General features: G+C 41.0%; 1 protein-coding gene across 3 annotated transcripts in view; it reads left to right on the forward strand.

Annotated features, from left to right (window-relative positions):
- The window catches only part of sobpa (sine oculis binding protein homolog (Drosophila) a), a 41,254-nt gene that overhangs the window by 13,927 nt on the left and 6,045 nt on the right, over window positions 1-21,282 (forward strand). Inside the window, exons 4-7 of one of the 3 annotated variants that reach the window (XM_023431561.2) lie at window positions 1,546-1,697; window positions 3,464-3,487; window positions 12,573-12,668; window positions 18,304-20,362. In XM_023431561.2, coding sequence (XP_023287329.1) covers window positions 1,546-1,697; window positions 3,464-3,487; window positions 12,573-12,668; window positions 18,304-20,361 — 2,330 coding nt within the window. In that variant the 3' untranslated portion in view covers window position 20,362. The remainder of the gene's footprint in view (window positions 1-1,545; window positions 1,698-3,463; window positions 3,488-12,572; window positions 12,669-18,303; window positions 20,363-21,282) is intronic. The other 2 variants (XM_023431562.2, XM_023431563.2) reach the window with 2 other exon arrangements.

Below are 21,282 nucleotides of genomic sequence, written 5' to 3' on the forward strand. Positions count from 1 at the left end.
CCAATTTAAAGTCCGAATTTTGACAAAGCAGCATTAACTGAGAAAAAAATAGCAGATAATCTAAACACATAAAGACCAACAATACTTTAATAACTACTATTGACAATATTTATTTGTTTATTCTACTTCTGTTTTTTCTTTTACACTTTTCTTTTATATTACTTCTTATATACAGTGGGGTCCAAAAGTCTGAGACCACTATGTGATAAACATCACCATCCCCAGACTGTATGTGATTTTAAATGTAATACTTTTATTTTGGAATTTCTTTATTCATTATTAAGTATTATCTATTCTCTAGTCTATACTTGACCAATTAACACAGTAACTGTCTACAATCATCATACTATCATTAACATCCCATAGCCCTAACCTTCGCAATATGACTAGGACTCAGTGTCTATATTTATGTGAACTCCACTGTATGTCCAGTAAATTTTTGTTAGATTTGTTTTTTTTCTTTCCTTCTTTCTGCCCTTAATGTGCCCTCATTGTAAATAATTTGGAAACAAGAAAGGGAAGGGCCACCAATAAACGAATAACTGTAGGTTCACATGTAGTGTGTGGAGTGTGGATCAATGGGTGGAATTTTCCTCACAGCAGGACAGTTCAAATCAGAGTTGTGTAACTCAGGGAAAAGTGGTCTAAATTGTCTTACAGACACCTTCTTGTAATTTTCTCAGCTGTTTTTACTCAAATGCATTTATTCTGTGAAACAAAAACATCCTCCATCCAACCTTTTTGTTGCCTAGCAAACTATGTCTATTAGAATTATTTCAGGTTCTGTGTGACCCTTTTGCAGCGTGTGACCTGAACACAGGATGCACATTAGCATCACACCTTCAGACCACACCTTCTGTCAGAGCCCTCTGTGTGAACACCCATCACATCTAGCATCATAGGAGTGCATCCTTTTGTCCACTTCTTATACCCACAGAGCACAGCCACAAATAGGCATCCTCCCTTGTTCCTGGCTCCGTCAGTTCTACTACATTTACCCATGGCAGGGCTTCATTATAAATCCTACAGTGGTTTGTGGCTTGAATCTTGAGCGGATTTAGCCAGCCCAGCAGCTGTGTTGAATCAGTGGGGTTAATGCATTTTGGTCCATGAGCTTAATACATCTGGCTGTTGCATTCTCGTTGATATTCTCCACCATGGACTCACACTTAAAATATAATAGATGTAACTTATCCTCGCTTAAGCATATTTTCTAGTTTGAATCAGAGTCACTTTGATCACAAAGTACAAGACACAGAAGAAATTATGAGTCTTGGATAACAGTTCCAGTCATTCCCTGCTGTTAAAGATTATATGAAACTGTAGTGAAGCTAATAATATTTTGTAAAAAGGTATTTAGGCCTATATAAAATTGTGAAAAATAAAGTCCAAGGTAAAAGATATTTTAAATTATCCTTTTGGCCTGAATGTCCAGGATAAACATTTAAAAAGAGATGATTTAAGAAAGAATGTGTCCCCACTATATTACACACTTAACCTGAGCTCCATCCTAAGTCATTTTCCCTATTGCTTGTTTATCTTTAGACGAGGATGCATCCAATGTGCAGATAATGTGTGCCTGGTGCCAGAAGGTCGGTGTGAAACGCTATTCTCTGAGCATGGGGAGTGAGCTGAAGAGCTTCTGCAGTGAGAAGTGCTTCGCCGCCTGCCGCAGAGCCTATTTTAAGAGAAACAAGGTAAAATTCCTTCTCAGCTGGACACTGTGATATAACACCTTTTAGAGACTTTGCAGTTGCACTCTGTCACATATCCTCTCTTCAACCACATGAAGAGACTATAAAACTGACACCATGGTTCCTAAAATTCATAAAACAAGCATCAAATGAGTTTATATGTCATGATATACAGATGTAATTTAGTATGTGGTGAATGATTGTTGCAAATTGCATGGATTGGACATGATGCTATTGTCATTTCAAGGAATAATTCAACACTGTTTTTTTTTATTTCTATGGGTTAGATAAAAAAATTTATACCATTTTCATGTATGTATGTTAACAAGGCAGCATGTGTCGGGATTAGCATAGCATTAAGAGTGGAGAGGGGAAACAGCTAGCCTTTAGCTCTACAGCTATAACTTTGCCTCCAATTTTTCACAACACAAACAAAAAAGTAAAAATTACAATTAATGGGGTTATATAATGTAAACTTTTCTTGATGAGCATATTTCCTATAATTCAAAACTATTTTTTTAAGTTAAGGCAAATAAACAACTTTGGTGAAAGATAGTGTCAAGGTTAGCTAGCTAAAACAAGTTAGCTAACTTGGTTAGCAGTTGTCTGAAGTTCAGGCAGCTAAAACAGTTTAGCTGGTTATTGGTACACTTCGTAAATGCCGTCACTGAACATGAGAACTTTACACATGGTATATAAGTTACTGTCATTATTTGGGGATTGAACCTATAGGCTCTTAGATTTGAAAGCCACTGTGACAATTCTTTCTTTTCACTTTGCTATTTTATTGTCAGAACTATTACCGTCTTCATTTACTGTCATCTTTTTCTGAAGGGGAAACATTAGGCCTACATACATTTTGACACTTTAGACAAAATTTCTTGAGTGTAGGCTAATAAAGGTCTAAAAAAAGGGACATCATTTCAAAATTTAGCTGACACTCTTCAGCACTGCAATAATCAGAAACAATACGTGGTCATCTTAGGTAATTTAAAAAGGCAGTTTTTTTCATTTTTAAACAAGCAGACCACTTAATGTTAGCATACACTACTAGCTACCTATCCAAACCTTTGCTAATACTTATCTTTAGTAATGGGCAAACAGGATTGTAAGACAGACCGTTAGCTAACCTTGATACTAGCTAAGATGCTTATCTTTCATCTGCAATATTAGTCATTTTAGTTTACAGTATTCATTTGTTGCATATAGTCAGAGCACAAGCAAAATGAAGTATGTTCTCTGAGATAACACAGTTCAGAAGTGCAATTACTGTATCTGTTTTATTGCCGAGAGTAGAAAGCCTGCAATATGGCAGCCAGACACTATTACATCATCTGGCAGCCTCTTTATCAACAGGCACTATATTGTGCTTCTGACAGAGCTAAATGACGTTTTCATGACTTTTTAATAGTCTTTATACTGTGAGGAGGAGCTTTATCTTTTGTAACTTCAACAATTATCACCCTAAATTCTGACTCAAGACATCAAAGGGTAATTTTAACTAAAAACTTTGTTTAAAAGTGTCAACTTAAAAACCCTCTCATTACTTTTTCAGGTTTGGCAAAAAAGCATAATACATAATACATCTAACCAGAAAGAATTTAGAATAAATCATGGATTTTACAATAAAAACACCTTCAGGCGATCAACTCCAAAATGTCATGGTGATGCATTAGAGGCAAAACAGCAAATATCAAAGTTGTTATTGTGTTCTCGTTTTCCCCCCGATGATTGTAGTTAAACAATCTCCTTTCTCTCTTGTACCAAAGCTGGGATATATAAGGAATTACGCTGTGAGTATGACGTGTTTTACTCTCCTGCTTGTCTGTCCTGAAGTCAGTTATTCATCCAAACATAATCACTTTTCAAGCACTGCACTGGAGCAGGAGCCAGAGGGGGGGTGCACATAGAGTATGTCTGTTCATTTCAATTAGTGATACCCAATTCCTTTTTATTTTCTGACACTTTTTTCCTGAAAGCATGAGAAGCAAGCTGAACCTGTGTCTACTGTACTGTTGCTCATAGTATATGTTTTTCATTTTCTACTTTAACATTTTAGCTCATTTACTTTTAATAGCAAGTTTGTAGTTTTCATTGTACTAAATGTTGAAATGATAATCTGTCTGGTCCCGGTGATGACAAGGAGAGCCTGACACATTAAAACCTTGTGGGAGACTGTGTGACACTTGGAAGAGCTATAGAGCTTCATATCAGATCAAAACGCAGCTTTTGAACTAGTTTTATTTTGATCTCTGAGCTCCAAAGGAGGTCAGAAAAAAAGCAGATGCAGGTCTGTGCCATTTGACATGCAACAAAGTTGACAGGGCAGCTCCATATCACTCAAAGATCAGTGAGGGAGGCTGCAAACATGACATCTAATGTAAAGCTGATGTGAACAAAGCTCCCCGCTATGAATCTGTGGGGCTCGTCTACAATTAAACAGAAATAAAAAGCAGCTCATAAAACTATATGATTTATGTATTTACCTCACTCATACCTTGATTTGAAGCATATAATAATCTCCTGAACACCCTCTATAGTACATTTGTAGTTTGTTTAGTGCATCTTTTTAAGTCTCATTAGCTCTTCATTATGTTCTGAACCTATGAATTACATTTTTACGGAGAGTGGAGCTAGAATATATTTTGATGGCATTTAAGGTACACAGAGGTGTGGTGAGAAAGGTGTGTGGAAAAATACAAAAATACGTGAGTCCCCTTTCCAATTCTCTATGCGCTCTCCATTAATCAGCCCCACAGTTTTGACAGAAGTTTCAAAGCATGTCCTCTCACCGCAGTGGCAGCTTCTCATACAAGTTGTAGTTGTGGAAAAGGCTGAATTTTAAAGTGAAAGGGGAGATCATATCAGTGAGGGACAATCTTATGAGCTCTGAAAACTCAGTGAAAACTCTTTTTTCTGGTGCTACAATATGACCTTATTAAAATTTAAATAAAATGTAATAACGCACATTTTTTTTATTGTTTAATTGAATATGATTCAGTAATGCAACAACTGCAAAATAGCAATCTGCTTGCTACTTCAAAGCCACTTTGTTCAAGAATTCAGTTGCTTGACGCAATAATATTTGATTAAGTCTCTTGTAGCTGTTGCTTAAGGAACACATTTCATTTAGTTACACAGGAGGACAGTTCCCTGTTACTGTTAAAATATATGTCAATACATCATAACTGAATGTGATACTTATTGTGATAATTATTGCTGCAAATGTATAAGATCTGGAATATTCTTAGACTCTTCAAAATTAAGCACTAAGGATTTGGTATGGAAGCCCATTTCTGCCAATTTAAGATTTTTTTAATGATTATGGATTGTTTATTTTCCTAATTATGTTTGGTTTGTGATCTCTTAAATACTAAGTAACAGAATAATGTTAGAAATAATACGTAATACTTATATATATATGAAATGAAATAAAACTAGATAGAGGATATTCTTTTTCAAATGGCAGAATTAGGCTTCCATGATTCTGAGATGTAAAGCAATAAATTGTTTGCATGAACTGGGTATTGAACCCAGGACCTTATATTTGAACCCCCTCTGACCTTCAACCTGGCACCAGCACACTTTATTTATTGTGCTAATTTAGTGTCAGAACTGCAGTAGTTCCTATTTCTCATCAAACATTCTTAATTTCCTGTTTTTGTGGAGAGGGTTAGTCTCAGCTGTTTTTTTGAGACATTACACACATAATTGCATGAGACAGTCAGAAGATTTAAAGGTGAGGCCACATGATTTTCAAATTTAGGTCACCTAACATCATCTCGCTTAAATTCAAGAGCAAGGTTTTGGCAGTTTTAAATTATTATCCAGCAGGAGCCCGTAGAAAACCAGTCACTTTTAAAAGTACTAAAAGACAAGTATAGTCACTTACTAGCTCAATAGCAACTTGCTAGTTTATTAGCCCTTTCGGGTATAAATCAAATCTTAGCTTCTACTGCTACTATCATTATTCTACCAATGGGCAATTAAACTTTAGCAAATCTTTTGTTAATATGATTTTATGTTCCAGCTAAGAAGCTAACATTATCTCTACACTTTTAAATCTATTATTCAGTTTGCGATTTTTTTGTGAGCATAGAGCTAAGCTATGGCTATTCAGTTCTGTTGACATGCTACAGTTAGTAAGTGCAACTACCAAAATTGGCAGATGATCTTTTTTGTTTATTCCAATTATAATAACAGCTAAACATCGATGTTGACATCATTTATTGATATTAATAAATGATAAATGTGTCATGTGGCAGCTTCTAGATTTGAGCTATAAAAATAAATCACTGTAACTGGATCTATGCATCAGCAGAACAGAAATGTACAAATACGGTCAAGCAATGTCACCAATTTATAGGACATCACACACAGTTTATAGAAATAAGATGTTTTACATACAAACATTCCTGTTCAGCCATGTTGGCTGTTTCCCTCATCCATCAGCAGAATGCACATATTCAAACATCACAAACACAGGAAAGGCCTGCTCTGCCACAGCGGCTCAGATTCTGTATTTTGTCTGGTTCTCGTACATGCATGCAGGCCATTTGTGTAAGCGATACCCACGTTTCTTTTCTCATGCACCCACAAGGTTGGCCACAACAACACGGCCTGCAGGCTTTCTTTTTTTTCTAACAGCAGAAAAAAAATATTGTCATGGCTGAAAAAAAAAGTATCTCATGTCTGCGTGTGCTTTGGGTTGGGGAGAGGAGACATGTGGTAAGAGGAGGGGGGTGGGGGTTACAGGGGGCGGGCAACGGCTCTGGCATTATGTTGCATGAAATATCTTCAGCTGCCTCATCCATGAAACCCAATCCCCTCCTAGGGTGACTATGGCTGCTACTTTCTCACATCTCTGCATAACTCCACATTATGTAGTGTGTGTTTGTGTGTGGCGAGAGATGATTGATAGTTTAACTCAGGCTAATCACTTATTTGCCTGTTTACTGTATGCCTTAAGATGTTGGATTAGTTTTTATGGAAGGTGCTGCTTCCCGGCCACTCGCACTACTCAATTACTCTGTCACTTCACTCTGCCTGTTCACTGTCATTCTCCTTTTGACTGTCCACTATTTATTCAGAGACACAACTTGGCTCTTTCTCCTGTTTGGTTTGCATGGTGTGTGTGTGTGTGTGTGTGTGTGTGTGTGTGTGTGTGTGTCTGTGTGGAAAGACACCGACTGAGGGGAAAATTTAATGTGAATCTACATGTAGAACAGCTTGGACAGTTCTGGGGATGAAAGGCATGGAATTTAAATTAAGGGTGGAGAGTTGTCCGACTGTCGCACGTTTACATGCACCCGTGCGGTTTCTCCCTCTATTATACACCCGCACATACACCGATAAACATGCTTGCTCATCAGACACAGTGCCAAGATTAAGTTAGGCAATTAGTAGTGATGAATTAACCTCTGTGAGCAGTGAAGAGGTGCATGTTAGAGGATACTTTACTTTTCTATTTAGTTAGTCAGACTTTAGATTCCACACAGAAGACATGCCGTCTTTATATCAGTAATGGTTGGATTTTAATTGCTGCATGCAGGAGTCGAATGCATTGCTGCAACATCAGTTGTGTTGTGATGAAATTTTGGTTGTTGCTGTTGCAATAGCCTCAACAATCTGCTTTTCTCTGCAGTTTGGCCTGAGTTGAGTTTGAGACTGTTGTGACTGAAAAGCAGCTGGGAGGAGAACTAGTCCAAGAACCTGATAAAGAGAAGTTCATTTGGTTTATCGTGTGGCATCTATAAGGGGTTCATGATATTTGTTCATGCAAAAATGAAAATAACCCAAAATTTATAATGATAACATTCATTTTATGTTTATAATGATTTTTAAATATATTTATAGTATACACAATTGCATGTATATCAGCCATGTATAATGCTTTGACAACATTCACAAAAGCATGAAGCAGGTATAGTGAGGAGACTCCAGCTTGTGTTTTACAGGTCGTTTCTGCTGCAGCGCAGGGCTTTTTGTTCACACCATGAAATTTCCCCCCGGAGACCCCAGACCTCCATCAGTGTCTTTCCCCGGGAGCTCCCTCCAGGCGCGAGGGGGCAGAGTGCCGCTTCATGTCAGCCCAGAAATGTCACATCACCTCAAACACACACACACAGACACGTCTGCTCAGCCCCGTGGTTGCCTCTCTGCTCTTGAACACTCCGCAATTTACTTTGCATCTCCATCGCCTGCCAAGGAGGACACGCACACAAAATGAATAAGAGAGAAGTGGGTGTCTGAGCGTGTGTGTGTGTGTGTGTGTGTGTGTGTGTGTGTGTGTGTGTGTGTGTGTGTGTGTGTGTGTGTGTGGTGCTGTACCTTGTATGTGTATGAATGTAGCTGCTTGTGGAAATTTTGTGTGCATGATGAAGTGTGTAATGTGTCTGCATATTGCGGCTCAGGCTCACTGGTGGTTAGGAAGCCTTGAGGCCTGCCTGACACAGCTTCAGGGCACAGAGAGGAAGGTGATTATCTCATAGCTGCCAGCCATTCAGCTCAAATAAAGACAAAAGTAACTCAGACTAACTAGGCGTTGAGATTGTGAAAGTGGAGCCACGCATATGAACTTGTATGCCTTTGTGTCATTTCTTGAACTTGTAGGTTTCGAGTCGCACAAAAAGTGCAGTTAAAACTGTACTTGATTTTTGTACTTGCAGACACACCTCGTCTAGCACATTTTAGGTGTATTGTGAGATGACCTTGAGCGAGGGAATACTCTTTGCAACCTCTTTGACTAATTTACCAGTTGACAGTTTTCAGTATGCAAAGGAGATGTTACTCCAGAGTGACTTATATCGAGTATAACATTTGCTACACCCTTAAAAGAGGCATTTAGTACAAGAAAATTGCCCTGCATCATTCCCTCTGCAATTAAAACAAAATGCAGAGATGTTTGTCACAGCAGTTTGCCACTTCTGTACAGCTCTATATAGATCCATATGTTGCTGTAAAGAAAACCAGCAGTATATTTAAGAAAATAAATGAAAAGAAAATGGCAGCATCGGTTCTGACTTGTCAGTCTTAACAAATCAAGTGATTCTTAAATGCCTATAGTGCTCCGCAGCATTGGTTCTGCTACACGAAATTAGGTTCATTTTTTTGGACTCATCCCAAATCTTTTCTTTTTTCCTTTTAGAATACTAGTAAAATAATTAAAAGGCAATGGGAAAAATCACTTCCATTTATGACGAGGGGTCACAAATAGAAACTGAATTGTGTTAAGTAAAAACTTTTGGGAACCTTTTCCCTAAAGAGGCCCTAATCTAACCAGCTCTTGAAATCCCTAGTTTCTGTTTGTGCACAAAAGGACCTTAGTTATCTCAAATTATCCCTGTGCATATGTGTGTAAATCTCCCCAGTGCAGTGCAAACAGAACTGATCTGGTTATGGGGATGGCTTGTCAAAACATGGAAACCAGAGGCAAGCTTGTCGTTTTTTGGGGTTTTTTTTTTTTTTTTTTGGAGTGTGTTTTCTTACATGTCATCTGCGTAGCACCAGGACTGCACCTTCATATCAGGATTTGGACTGAGCTCCACCGCGGCTGTGTTTGTCTTTGGATTTGGAAAAGCCTGCCCGTGCGCGTCTTTCTTTGGGAAATGCAGCACTTTTGGCAGGTGATGGGCACACACACCTGGACATGTATCTGTGCCCAGATGGAAGCCAACACGGTGGCAGCTGGTGTGACGTCCCCTCAGGACGGCCGAGTCGCCAGAGGGGAGCTCGGCGGCCGATGTCCTGCTCTGTCTTTCTTGTAAGGAATTTCAGCTGCAGTTTGTGGCAGCTGCAGTTTGCTGGCATGATGGAGCAGCAATAAAAAACAAAAACTACTTTAAACAGAACAACACAACTGGCACTGAATCTGCATTTCCCCAGTGTGCTAAGGCAAAGTGGTGATTGACTTTGACCACAACACTTGCACATTTTACAAAATCTTCTGATTTTATGATCTGAGTTTAGACTAGAAAGAGAGGTTGTATTTCAAATCTAAATATTATGATAATAATATCTTAATAACCACTTATTCTAAAAGAAATCTATCTATCTATCTATCTATCTATCTATCTATCTATCTATCTATCTTAATCGCGTCTCCTTTATCTGTGTGTGGCTCCCTGTGTGCGCCTCACGCCTCGTTCACAGTGCCAACACCTCATTAGTACAATATGCAAATGAACTGGCGCAGGGCCAGAGGGTCAGAGCACAAACTGGAGACAGAATAATAGCACAGTGGTGCATCTTTCTGTGTGTGTCTGCGTGTGTGTGTGTGTGTGTGTGTGTGTGTGTGTGTGTGTGTGTGTGTGTGTGTGTGTGTGTGTATGTGTGTTTATGTGTGTGTCTTCAGATGCCTGCCCGGATTCATGTGTGTTTACCTGTCTTTGAGTGTGTCCATGTGATGTGTCCATGCTCGTGGTGCATTTGTGTGCGTCTGTGTGTGTGTGAGAGGGAGAGACAATAGCTGAAATGGGTCACCCTACACCCACTGTTCATTTAGTGCACGGACAGCTTCTAAATAAGCATGACCCCTTAATCTCTGATTGTGTTTTTTCCAACCTTTTGTGACAAAGTTAAAAATCCCCCTTGTTACATTTTAAATGTTGATGCCTAACAGTGTTTTCTGTCAGATACTTACACTGTATCCTTTTCCGGTACAAATAACAGCACGCCTCACAAGACACGAGACAGCAATATTTGATTTATGTCATGCTTGGAATGGGAAACCTTACCTGGAGGTGAGGGAAGCAGATGGAGGCAGAGGCAAACTCAATCGGTCTTTGGACAAAAAATGTAAAATATACGCCAGAATTGCCCTTTGGTATCATCGAGAGATGAACAGAGCTGGGGGCCAAATTACCCAGAACAAATCAAAGGTTGCAGCGAGCAATTTAAAGGGAACATGATATGAAAGAAAGATGCTCAGGCCAGTGGTTCACCTGTCAATGGCACAAACTCAGGATGAAATGTCAGCTTGAGGGCTGCAAACTGCATGATGAACATGTGTAATTGAGGTCAAATCTTCATTTCTGATAACTGTGGCTCAGTGCCCTGTGGCTGTAAAATATGAACTAATTATATCACACTGAGGTCTATATTATATAAAGGTGCATTTTATTTATTGAAACACAATGGAGCAATTTGGCGTCATGCCAGTCAAAGCTCCTCCAGTAACTTCTTTGTAGCAAAATTGCCCACACCTGGCACAACAGCACCGACTGCCTCAGTTTTCACACTGTGCATAATGAATGACTCACAGAGTGCAGGAGAAGGTGGCTCCTTTTCCAGCCGGTATAAATGATTAAAGGACTTTCTTTATTGTAATATTACAACAGCCACCATTTGAGGGAATTAATCACATTATCTTAGTTTACCTCATGTTTCCATTTTTGGCAAGGGTCACAAAGTGCAGGGATTTATTTGTTCACCCCAAAACTGCAGAATAGTGTTATGTTATCAGTCAACCACAGTATTTCATTTTTTAACACAATGTTGTAATCGTCTCCAAGCCAAACAGTTCTAATATTATATATTGAAAATTAAATGCTTTTTACTTAGCAACCTCCAAGTGGCTTTAACCATATGATATAAAAATATTTTATTAAATCTGCAAGGGTCTGGCCAATTTCTTTCTGGCAGTGTTTGAGGTTTCCTACTAAAACACGATGCTAACCTCATGTTGTATTGTTCAAAACTAGGACAAAAAGCTGTCAAACAAAGCAAATGTTCCTTTAGCTTTGACTGGCACAGAGGTAACTTTAGCTATCACTGTGGCTCGGTATCATGTGATCAGTTAAATTGATGGAGGCAACTCACGATTCACCCACACAGGTGTTTTCATTTGACTGATTTGACTTTTACTCAGAACAGTGTGGGTGTGAACAGACTGTACTTGATTAACATCTCCTGTGCTCTTAGCTTGGTTAGCTTTGTCGCACCTGTTAGGGTGGGACAACCTCCAATTTTAATGCTAATTACGCTCAGTTCAAGTCTTGTTGTTCACACCGTAATAGAAATAACAGTTGAGTGGGAGAGACTTCAGCCTCTTAGTTGTTATTCCGAGTGGAAGATATCCACAACTTCTGATAACTAAGAACCACAGAGGTGTCAGCAAACCAGTGGAAAAATGGCTGCCAACATGATTGTAAAAATTAAGTTTACTTTTATTCAGTCAATTTAGTTAAATGAAAAAAAACATAATTTGTTTGTAAAGCACATGTGTAAATATGAATACCTTCTTTCCCAAAATTACAGGTTAAAACAGAAATGTAATGTAAATGTATTTCTCAGGAAAAGCTCCACCTAGGTTCAACCTGAGCAGACAAGAGTAGGGAAAACACTCATGTTTTCTGGATGGATTACGGGATGTCTCTCTTAATAACTTGCTACAAATATCTACGAGGTGTGTGAGACCACCTCCCCAAGTCACTTTTCCCAATGGGAAAGTGGTCTCAGGCTATTGACGCCACTGTTTATAAAAGAGATCTTATAGTCTTCAAGGTATTCCACATATTTTACACTAAAGTTGTTTTTAATTTTAAATGTGTTTAATTTCAGATTTTTGTCTTAAAGAAATGGGTGTTTGAATGAACTCACACTGCTGTGGTAGTGGGCAGCACTTTGAATGTCTGATCTAAATGTCTTGCAGACTCCTCACTCATGCACATGCATGCACACAAACTCACACACGGTTTTGTTTCAGAGACTCCTGTTGATTGGTTTGTCTACAAACCAATGATTGTTCACCCATTTTGCAGTCACCATTTCTGTTCATCTTTCTCAATGTTGTTTTCCATTTCTGAGTTTCCTTGTTGCCTCTGTTCACCTGTTTATTTTGTCCATTCGTAAAAAGAAGCCATTATTTCTCCCCCCCAGGCGAGAGACGACGATGGCCTCGGTGGGAAATTACCCCAGAACAGCTTTACTCAGGACACGCCCAGGCTTGTCTTCAAGACAAACAGCGATGTGCTTGTAAGGACCATAACCATTTAACACCAGATAGAGTTTAAGCTTGATGGCTACTGCACAAATATGTTTTGATGTTGTTCTTTGTTAAAAGTCTATAATTTTCTAGTCTTTTGTTCCTGACATGCCACTGGACTGGTCATAGTTGGGCATTACTGTAAAAGTAGAGATTAAACATCAAACATTAGACTCAGCGCAAACAATAAGACACAGTACACAAGAGGCTCTCCTGTTTTACATAAAGTTTTCATACATTTAAGTTTGAGCTTTTCATAACTTTTTGCATGTGGAATCATTTGCTTTGCTCATTTTCATTGTGCATTATATTCAGTGACTTATGTTGGGAAATATCAGACAAATGTAAACTCATCCGGAATTAAAGTGGGTATAATATTATTGCAATGGTAACACATTTATGATGAAACTAATAATGTGTGGATTTGCTTATTTATTTTTGATATTTAATGAGCATTTTAACATTTTAAGTACAGTAGTTTTAACTATCATTTCTATGGCATTTATGACATACTGTATGTCTGATAATAACACTGTACTCAAGTTAACTGCTGAGGTCTGACTGTCTTACAGACAGACTTCCTGGACCTTTGTCCTGACATACTTTAGCAGTGAGGGCACATTAGCATTTATTACAGACATTCAGTTTTACCTCTAAATAAAGCGGTTTAGATAGCTGTTGTTTACGACTTGTCTGATTGTCTGACTGCTCATGTCTCGGTCCTCCTTTTAGTAACATTGCTGTGTTTCCTGATCTCACTTTGGTGGGTACAGAACGATGGAAAATGGACCCAGGCAGTAATAGACCTTTAAAACCATAGTTTGGGAATCATGCTTATTTGCCTTGTTGCTGCGAGTTACAGAGTTCAATACCATTTGAATACCTGAACGCTAAATATGAAGCTACAGCCAGCAGCTGGTTAGAAAACAAGAGGAAACAGCTACCCAGGGTCCGTCTTAACGTCACAAAGTCTGCCTGCCAGCACCTTGTTTGTTCAGTCCATGCAAAAACCAAACAGTCCAGCATGTAATCCCCCTAAAACCACAACTTGTCGTTTTTGCACTTTTAGTTTAAACAAGTAAGATATGAGGTGTTCATCCGGTGGTAGGCGGATTTTGTTATGTTATCTGTTTCCAGTCTTTATGCTGAGCAGATCAGCTGCAGGCTGTAGCTTCATATTTTGCATTGAGCCATGAGTATCGATCTCATGTCTTGTTTCTCAACAAGAAAGCAAAATTCCCAAAATGTCAGACTTTGGCTTTAAGTGAAGATGCACAACACTGCCCCATGCCAACAGAGATATTTGGTCTCAGAGAGATCCAGTCTGCTGCAGTGACATTCAAATAAAATCCAGCAGGTCTGTCTCATCATTCTTACAGCGGGAGTTATTTTACTCACTGTGTGTGCGTGAGTGTGTGCTGTGAAATATAGTGCAATTGAGTTTCACCTGGCCAAGTGAGAATGGCCTTTGTATGTCACATCCATAAAGACTGATGGTGATGGCTGGCTGTGATAAGAGCAGCCTTATAGGGAGTGTAGCTCTCGTCCTCTCTGGCTTTTATCTACAGTTTAAACTTTTCATGCTCCATTCAGCTTTTAATGAATAAATCAGATACACAGTGGGGCCAATATAAAACACTGGAAAGGATGTGAACTATATATGTTTCCCCTTTTGTAATCCAGCTAATTATAACTATTGCAACAGATATTTCAATACATGAGGCCACTGTAAACTGATAGTTTGGCTAATCATAGTAATAAGTCCACATGTTGCAGATGGTCTGTTAAGCATTGCCAAAGTTTAATTTTCTTGTGCAAACTTAGTGGGGCTTTACTCTGTTTTCTTTTTCCAATGGACCAGGTGCTTTAAGATGGCAGTCTCTTGCTACCTAATCTAGACTCTGGACTGAATCCACAGTGCAACAAGCGCAGTGTTTGTCTTTGCCTCTTCACATGACTGATGGACTTGAATTGTCAGCAGTGGATAGTTTGCTGCCGACAGTTTGGTGTGTGAGACCACCTGATTGATCAAAAACCAAGCGACTGGCTCGCTTCAAGCACCTGGTTCATTTTCATGTGTCTTAATCTATGATCCTATCCTGCGTGATCCTATGTGATTATGCCAGCAATCTCAGAAGGGCCAAAAGAATCACATATCGACCTGAACAGGGGGATATACAATCGTGTCCCTTTATGCACTTTTCCTGCTTCATTCTCAGAAACCTCCTCATGCTACATATAAAACCACTTCAGGCACTGCAGCCTCTTCTGAAGCCTCACATTCTTTTCACTGTCTCACACTCTCCAGCCTCTTAACCCTATGCATCCTCCTCCACTTCTTCCTCCTTATTATCTAAATCCTCCACATCCTCTGCAATCTCTTTAACATCTGCAACCTCTTCCTCTTCTTCACTGCCTGAAACTTTCTCCTCCTGCTCTGCAACCTGTTGATCCACAACCTATATAGTTCCCTTTACGCATCCTGTCCTAGGGGGTAATTTTGCACCTTTATTCCACCTCACCGTTCTGTATAAAAGGTATGAATGCAGCATGGGGGGTGGGGGGTGGCGCATTGTTGTTCTGCCTTTAAGATAGTCACAGAGCTGGATGAACATCTGTGTGGGAGCCAGCATGGCGAGACAGACACTGACGCTGCTATGCCTCTGATCATGCCGGCTTTGTTTGGTTCAGTGTAAACAAGCAAAGGCGGTTTTATGAGGGCTCTTCCTAATGGCAGTATAGCAGGATCTCTGTATAAACGGGGCTAAAGTCTTGTGAAACCTCTTTCTTTCCCGTGACTGCAGCAATAAAATACTCTTCATCCAATCCCTTAACCCCTGAGACTGGCCTCCGATCACTATTTCAAGAATCGCCTCACTTAGTTTGTTAATCTAACCTAATCACACATTACAACTAGCTTGTGCTTGATCTTGGGATTCTTAAATTTCACAGGCTTGTTCACAGGGTCAGAGGGTGAGAGGGGGAAAAAACAATGACCACTGAGGTGATTGCACTGGTTTGGAAGCACGATAATTGTTGTAATGCAAACGGTTAAACTACACCACCGATGCTGGTTCGTTGGCCACGATGGAAATAAATGACCATAATTACATTCAACTGCAAACATCTGTGTGCAGGAGTGGGAAGAGAGAGAGAGAGAGAGAGAGAGAGAGAAAGCACAACTCCATTAGCGTAATGCGCAGTGAAATTTCACTCACAGTGCAGAAAGTCGTTAAGTGCTCTCCATCTGTCTTTCTGAGTTGAGGAAAATTTCAGTACATTTATTATTTAAAATATCCGGGGCCTACCATTATCAAACTCAACTTGCGAGAGCACCTTTTTGACTCTTACTCAGTCATGGCTCATTGAATTAGCTAGGACTGTATGGGCAGTTAAAACATGTTGAATTCGAGGGACTGAACATCTGAGCACCACCGCTGTAGTGTTTAAGCTGAGCAGTCAAGTCTGATCTGTTTCTGCTGCAGGTTCTTATGTTATCCAGGTGCTTGACCCAAGCTCTATTCATTTGTTAGTTTCAGAATTTCCTGATCCCGCCTGAGACACTGCACAATGACTCTGAATTTATCACAAATGCAGAACAACAGTTCATCTTTAAAAAACTGTTGTCCTTTTGAAAGATGGCTCTGCTTGTATTACTGATGTAAAACACATAATCTATGTAAAGAACCTGATGTTTTACATGTGCGGCAGCTGCAGGACAGCATGCTATGTATTCTTTGGAATTCCTGGTCAGTGCTACAGTACATCTGCCCAAATAGCCCATGTGAGTCTTTCAGCTGCTGCCAGGCAGCATCCTGCCAAACATACCAGTGTTGTTACGCAGTGTGCAAAGAGGAGTCTATCCACCTTCCGGTTGCATCCTTCAACTTATTAACATTCAGCAGGGGGGCTTAAGGGTCTGTGTGATGGATGGATGTCGTTGAGGGGTCTGACAACTGATTAATGCCTTAATTATCTCCAGCGAGGACCTGCCACTCCTCCCAGAGCTGACAGAGTGAGCTGTGTGTGGCCTGACGAGTAACTCCGTGTTCAGGGCTCGCCCACTGCTATCAGCTCCACCAGGGTCACATTCATTTTCTTCCCAAAGAAAAATTTGCACTTTTTGTGCTGAAAAGGTGTGTAACAGTGATGAAACTGTACAGCAAGGTGTTTTGGGATCTTTGCCACTGCAGTGAGTAAGAAAGACACCTTCTCATTTGAACCTCCTCATGTTGGCATCCAGGTCTGGTTTGCTCTCTGCATACAGAAGTGAACCTGCCTCAACGCACAGCACACCAGGAGAAATTTAGTTTGAAACTAAACTTTAATAATCTTATTATTCTTTACAAATTCCAATGCTACGCTTAAAAGTTGATCTGCTAATGATCTTGTCATTCAAATTAATAGCTACAGTAATAAACAAAGAATAATGATTGATTTGGATCCGTTCCAAAAAGAGCTTTAAGACAATTTATTGTGATTGGATTTCAGTAAACATGAAGAATAGAATTGAGCAGTGAAAATGAATGTATTCATAATTCTCAGATAGTTGTAACATTGTGGAACGGTCATCCTAAATGCAGCTCTATTCCTGAAAGATTGTGGTTGTCCACATAATATAGTATAGTACAGTTGTCCTTTCACAACATGCCTAAATGGATTTTGTGTTGAGAAAGTAACACATATAGTGTCCCAAAGGTGCTGATACAGATCCTTAAAAGAAAAAATTTCATTTTCAGTGATACTCACTACTGCAGGGGCCACCAAAGGTAGTCACATCCTGTATGTACGTTCAGCCAAATTACGAACAGCAAAATGGCAACAATATTCTGTTTTAGCAAACATGACTGTGTATGTTTCTGTTATAAACTGCAGAGCTTAAAAGAGAAAATCAAAAAGTTCTGCATTAAGCTATTGCAACAATAACCTCTGAAGAGTTAAAACAAGTCTTTACAACAGTTAAAATGCCTTCTCAGACCATTACTGATCTGGGGTGTGGCCTGAGGTGCAAAATGCTTCAAAGCTAAAACTTGCTGCAGTGGGCTTCTATGTAATTCAGTATTGATCAGGACAAACATTAAACTAGATCTCTGTAGCATTTAAAGTGACCTATCTATAATGTCTGTCTACTAGTTGGCACATACAACCACATATCTGAGGAAAAAATCTTTTTGTCCAGGCTTTGGTCTCCTAGGGATCTGTGGTTACATGAGACTCTGTTGCCGACAGAAGGTGTAAATGCTCATTCCCTGTTCGGACAGAAAGTTAAAGACAAAGTCACTTCAGCAGCAGAATGTCATCATCAATGCACCTTTACCACTCAGTAGAGGAAACACATCACTGTAGATGCATGCACAAACACACATCATACATTACATAAACGGAATACATACAGGCATGAGTCTTTTTATAGATATGTAAGAGTCTTTAGAAACAGCATCAGTTTCCTTAAAGAGAATCTTTTTTAAATGTGTCTATCTCCAGATGGTATGGAGGCTGAGCTTCTGCTTTACCACACTTCAAAGGAGATTGTGTTGTATTCCATCAAGAGCAAATTAGAAGTCTTTTGTATGCAGGGTGACAGGTGCTGATTCAGTGTGTGTATTGTGTGTGTTTTTGTTGTAGGTGTGTGACTGGTGCAAACATATTCGCCACACTAAGGAGTACCTGGACTTTGGTGCTGGTGAGCGGAGGCTGCAGTTCTGCAGTGCCAAATGCCTGAACCAATATAAGATGGACATTTTCTACAAGGAGACCCAGGCCGCGCTGCCTGGAGCACTGTGTAACCCAGGACATGGGCCTGGTGGGGAGGGTAAGCTGGAGTGCAGTGGAGGGGTACAGCTGCTCACTCCTGAATCCTGGGGAACACCGTTAACGGACCTACGTCGTAAAGCTCCCTCACCAGGGGGGCCCTCCAACACCTCTGCTTTGGCCCCTTCCACTTCTTCTGCCACCTCACCCTCAGACACTGCTGCCGTGTGCTCCCCATCCTCCTCCTCCTCAGCCAAGATCTCCACACCCAGACCCCACGAGAGCCCCACACTTCCCCCTCCACCTGTTCCCACTTTGCACCCACCAGTCGGTGTTCCCTCTGGTAGCCCACCCATGGTAATGACACCCAGGGGGCCTATGCCCCTGCCTCTGTTCATGGAGCATCAAATGATGCAGCAGATCCGTCCACCGTTTCTTCGCCCCTCTGCCCACCCAGCAGGGCCCAACAGCCCACTTTCAAACCCCATCATCCCTGGTATTGGTCCACCCCCTCCCCCAAGGACCCTTGGTCCAGCATCAAGCCCCATGCACAGGCCCATGCTGTCTCCGCATGTCCACCCATCATCCAATCCCAACCCCGGCATGATGCCCCCCCACCCTGGTATCCCCATGCCAGGTCTCCCTCCTTTCCCCCCAGTCAACATGATGCCCAATGGACCCATCCCCCTGCCCCCAATGATGAACTTTGGCATGCCATCCTTGGCCCCATTGGTACCTCCACCAACTCTCTTGGTCCCTTACCCTGTCATTGTACCCCTCCCAGTCCCAATCCCCATTCCAATCCCAATTCCCTTTAACCCCAAATCTTCCAGGGACCAGCCGGAGAGCAATGGCTCTGTCCGCGGTGCTCCAGAGTCATCGGACTCTTCAGCCTCTGGGCCCCACTCTCCAGGTTCCTCTGGAGGTGACAGAGGGGAGCAGAAAGCAGAGCCAGCTGGTGCAGAACGTCTCTCTCCTTTACGCTCAGAAAGAAGCAGGACGGCAATGGTGGACCTGACTGTGAAGGCAGAGGAAAATTCAGGCAATCTGTGTCTAACCAGCAGCCCCAGACTAATGGACGGTGTGATTGATCTAACAGTGGGCCAGAGGTTGTGCCAACAGCAGGTAATTCAGAGGATGCTACCTGGGGTCCAGGTCAAAGTAGAGGCAGAGGCTGAATCAAGATCTCCACCAGTCGCTGGGCTGGGGAGGGAAGGGAAGGGCTGTCACAATGGTGGTGGGGGGGTCCTATCACAGGGCCTCCTCAGTGCTCCGCAGCTGGAAGGGGGCACACACTCAAACACACTGGAATCATCGGGCCCACCCTCCGGCAATAACAGCCCTTCTTGCAATGCTGATCCTCCAGTCAGCCAGCTAAACCCCTCTATCTCCAACCTGACCCCACCACCCTTATCAGGCTCAGCACGGACCCAGCCCCAACCCCTGCCACAACTCCAAGCTAGCCCTGGCGCCCCATGTAATGTCATAGTCAACGGAACAGGATGGCATTCGCTTCTCACTCCTGCCTTTGAGTCTTTCCCTGACCGAAAAGGGGACGGGATTGCAGGAGAAGGTGAGTCAGAGGAGCAGCCAGCCAACGGAGAGCTGGAGCGTGAGGCACTGAAAGAGAACAATTGCTCAGTTGGAGATTGGGAGCCGGGGAAGCGGGACTCAGCACAAGACGAGATGGTAAACACAGTAGAGGGTAAACCAGACCCTGAATCCAGCTTGGATGAGGGCGAGCATGCCTATGCCCTGCCGCTGCTGTCTACCGGAGGCTGCGTGGTCATCCAGCCTGTGCCAAAGCCCGGTGCTGACAAGACGGCCATCCTGTCCTGTTCCATCAGCGCCCCTCTATCAGCAGCCGGCAGCCCCGAGCTGGAGCCGCCGCTGAAGAGGAGGTGTCTGCGAATCCGCAATCAAAACAAATGAGGTGGGTTCACATCAGTGGGCCTCCACACTTTCACCCAGTTGTGCACACTTTGTATAAAGTCACACAGATTTATTCAGTGACATTTTGAAGTTCACAGCAGGGTACCCTTCAAATAATCACTTCTGATGTTTCAAATTTCTCCCTCTCCCCATTGTGCATCTTTGAACTATTTAAAATAATCTCCTTTACCTCCAAATTGTTCTTTACTATTACTATTCATACTTATCATCTTAAAATGTGGACAGGATTATTTTATTTTGTCCAGTGTATCATGATTATTTTAAATAAAATTAAATAGAGGATTTCACATTAAGATGCTTGATTCAAGGGCAGACAGTGCACACAGTTTTGTCAGCTGAATTATTATCCAAAAATTCTGTCAGAGTACATGTCCCTAAGCTTCAACTCCACTGTGACAGATGTGCAGGTGATGTATTTGAATGTCACCTGGGGGGGCACTCACAGGGACTGACTCTGAAAAGCCTCTTACAGGGTTAGTGAATCAGGAGGGAACATGATATGAAACCCATTTGTGAAAAGATGAAATGAAACTGCACACCTAAAGAGGAGGTGTTAATACATCTGGATGATTCAGGGGATTTCTAGGATTATCCCAGGTGTCTTACCCAAGCACTTAGAGAGCACAAATGAACTTAACTATATTAAAATAAAATTTTAAGACTCAATATGAGATTAAAAAACTATAAATGGCCACATACAAGATATTATGCATGCACAGTTTATTTTGTTGTGATTCTTTTTTAAAGCATTTCTTGCTGGAGCTTGTGTTCAGCTGATACATTATGAATTTTTTGAATTTGAATATTTATGAAACATTACATATATATTTTCATTTCACACAATGTTATTATACAATGACTATCAGGGGGTACGACTTCTCTCTGCGTGCTTCAGTGAAC

Source organism: Seriola lalandi, unplaced genomic scaffold (assembly GCF_002814215.2).
Source record: "Seriola lalandi dorsalis isolate HSWRI2012SDOR001 ecotype SW California unplaced genomic scaffold, Sedor1 jcf7180002054925, whole genome shotgun sequence".
Taxonomy (NCBI): Eukaryota; Metazoa; Chordata; class Actinopteri; order Carangiformes; family Carangidae; genus Seriola; species Seriola lalandi.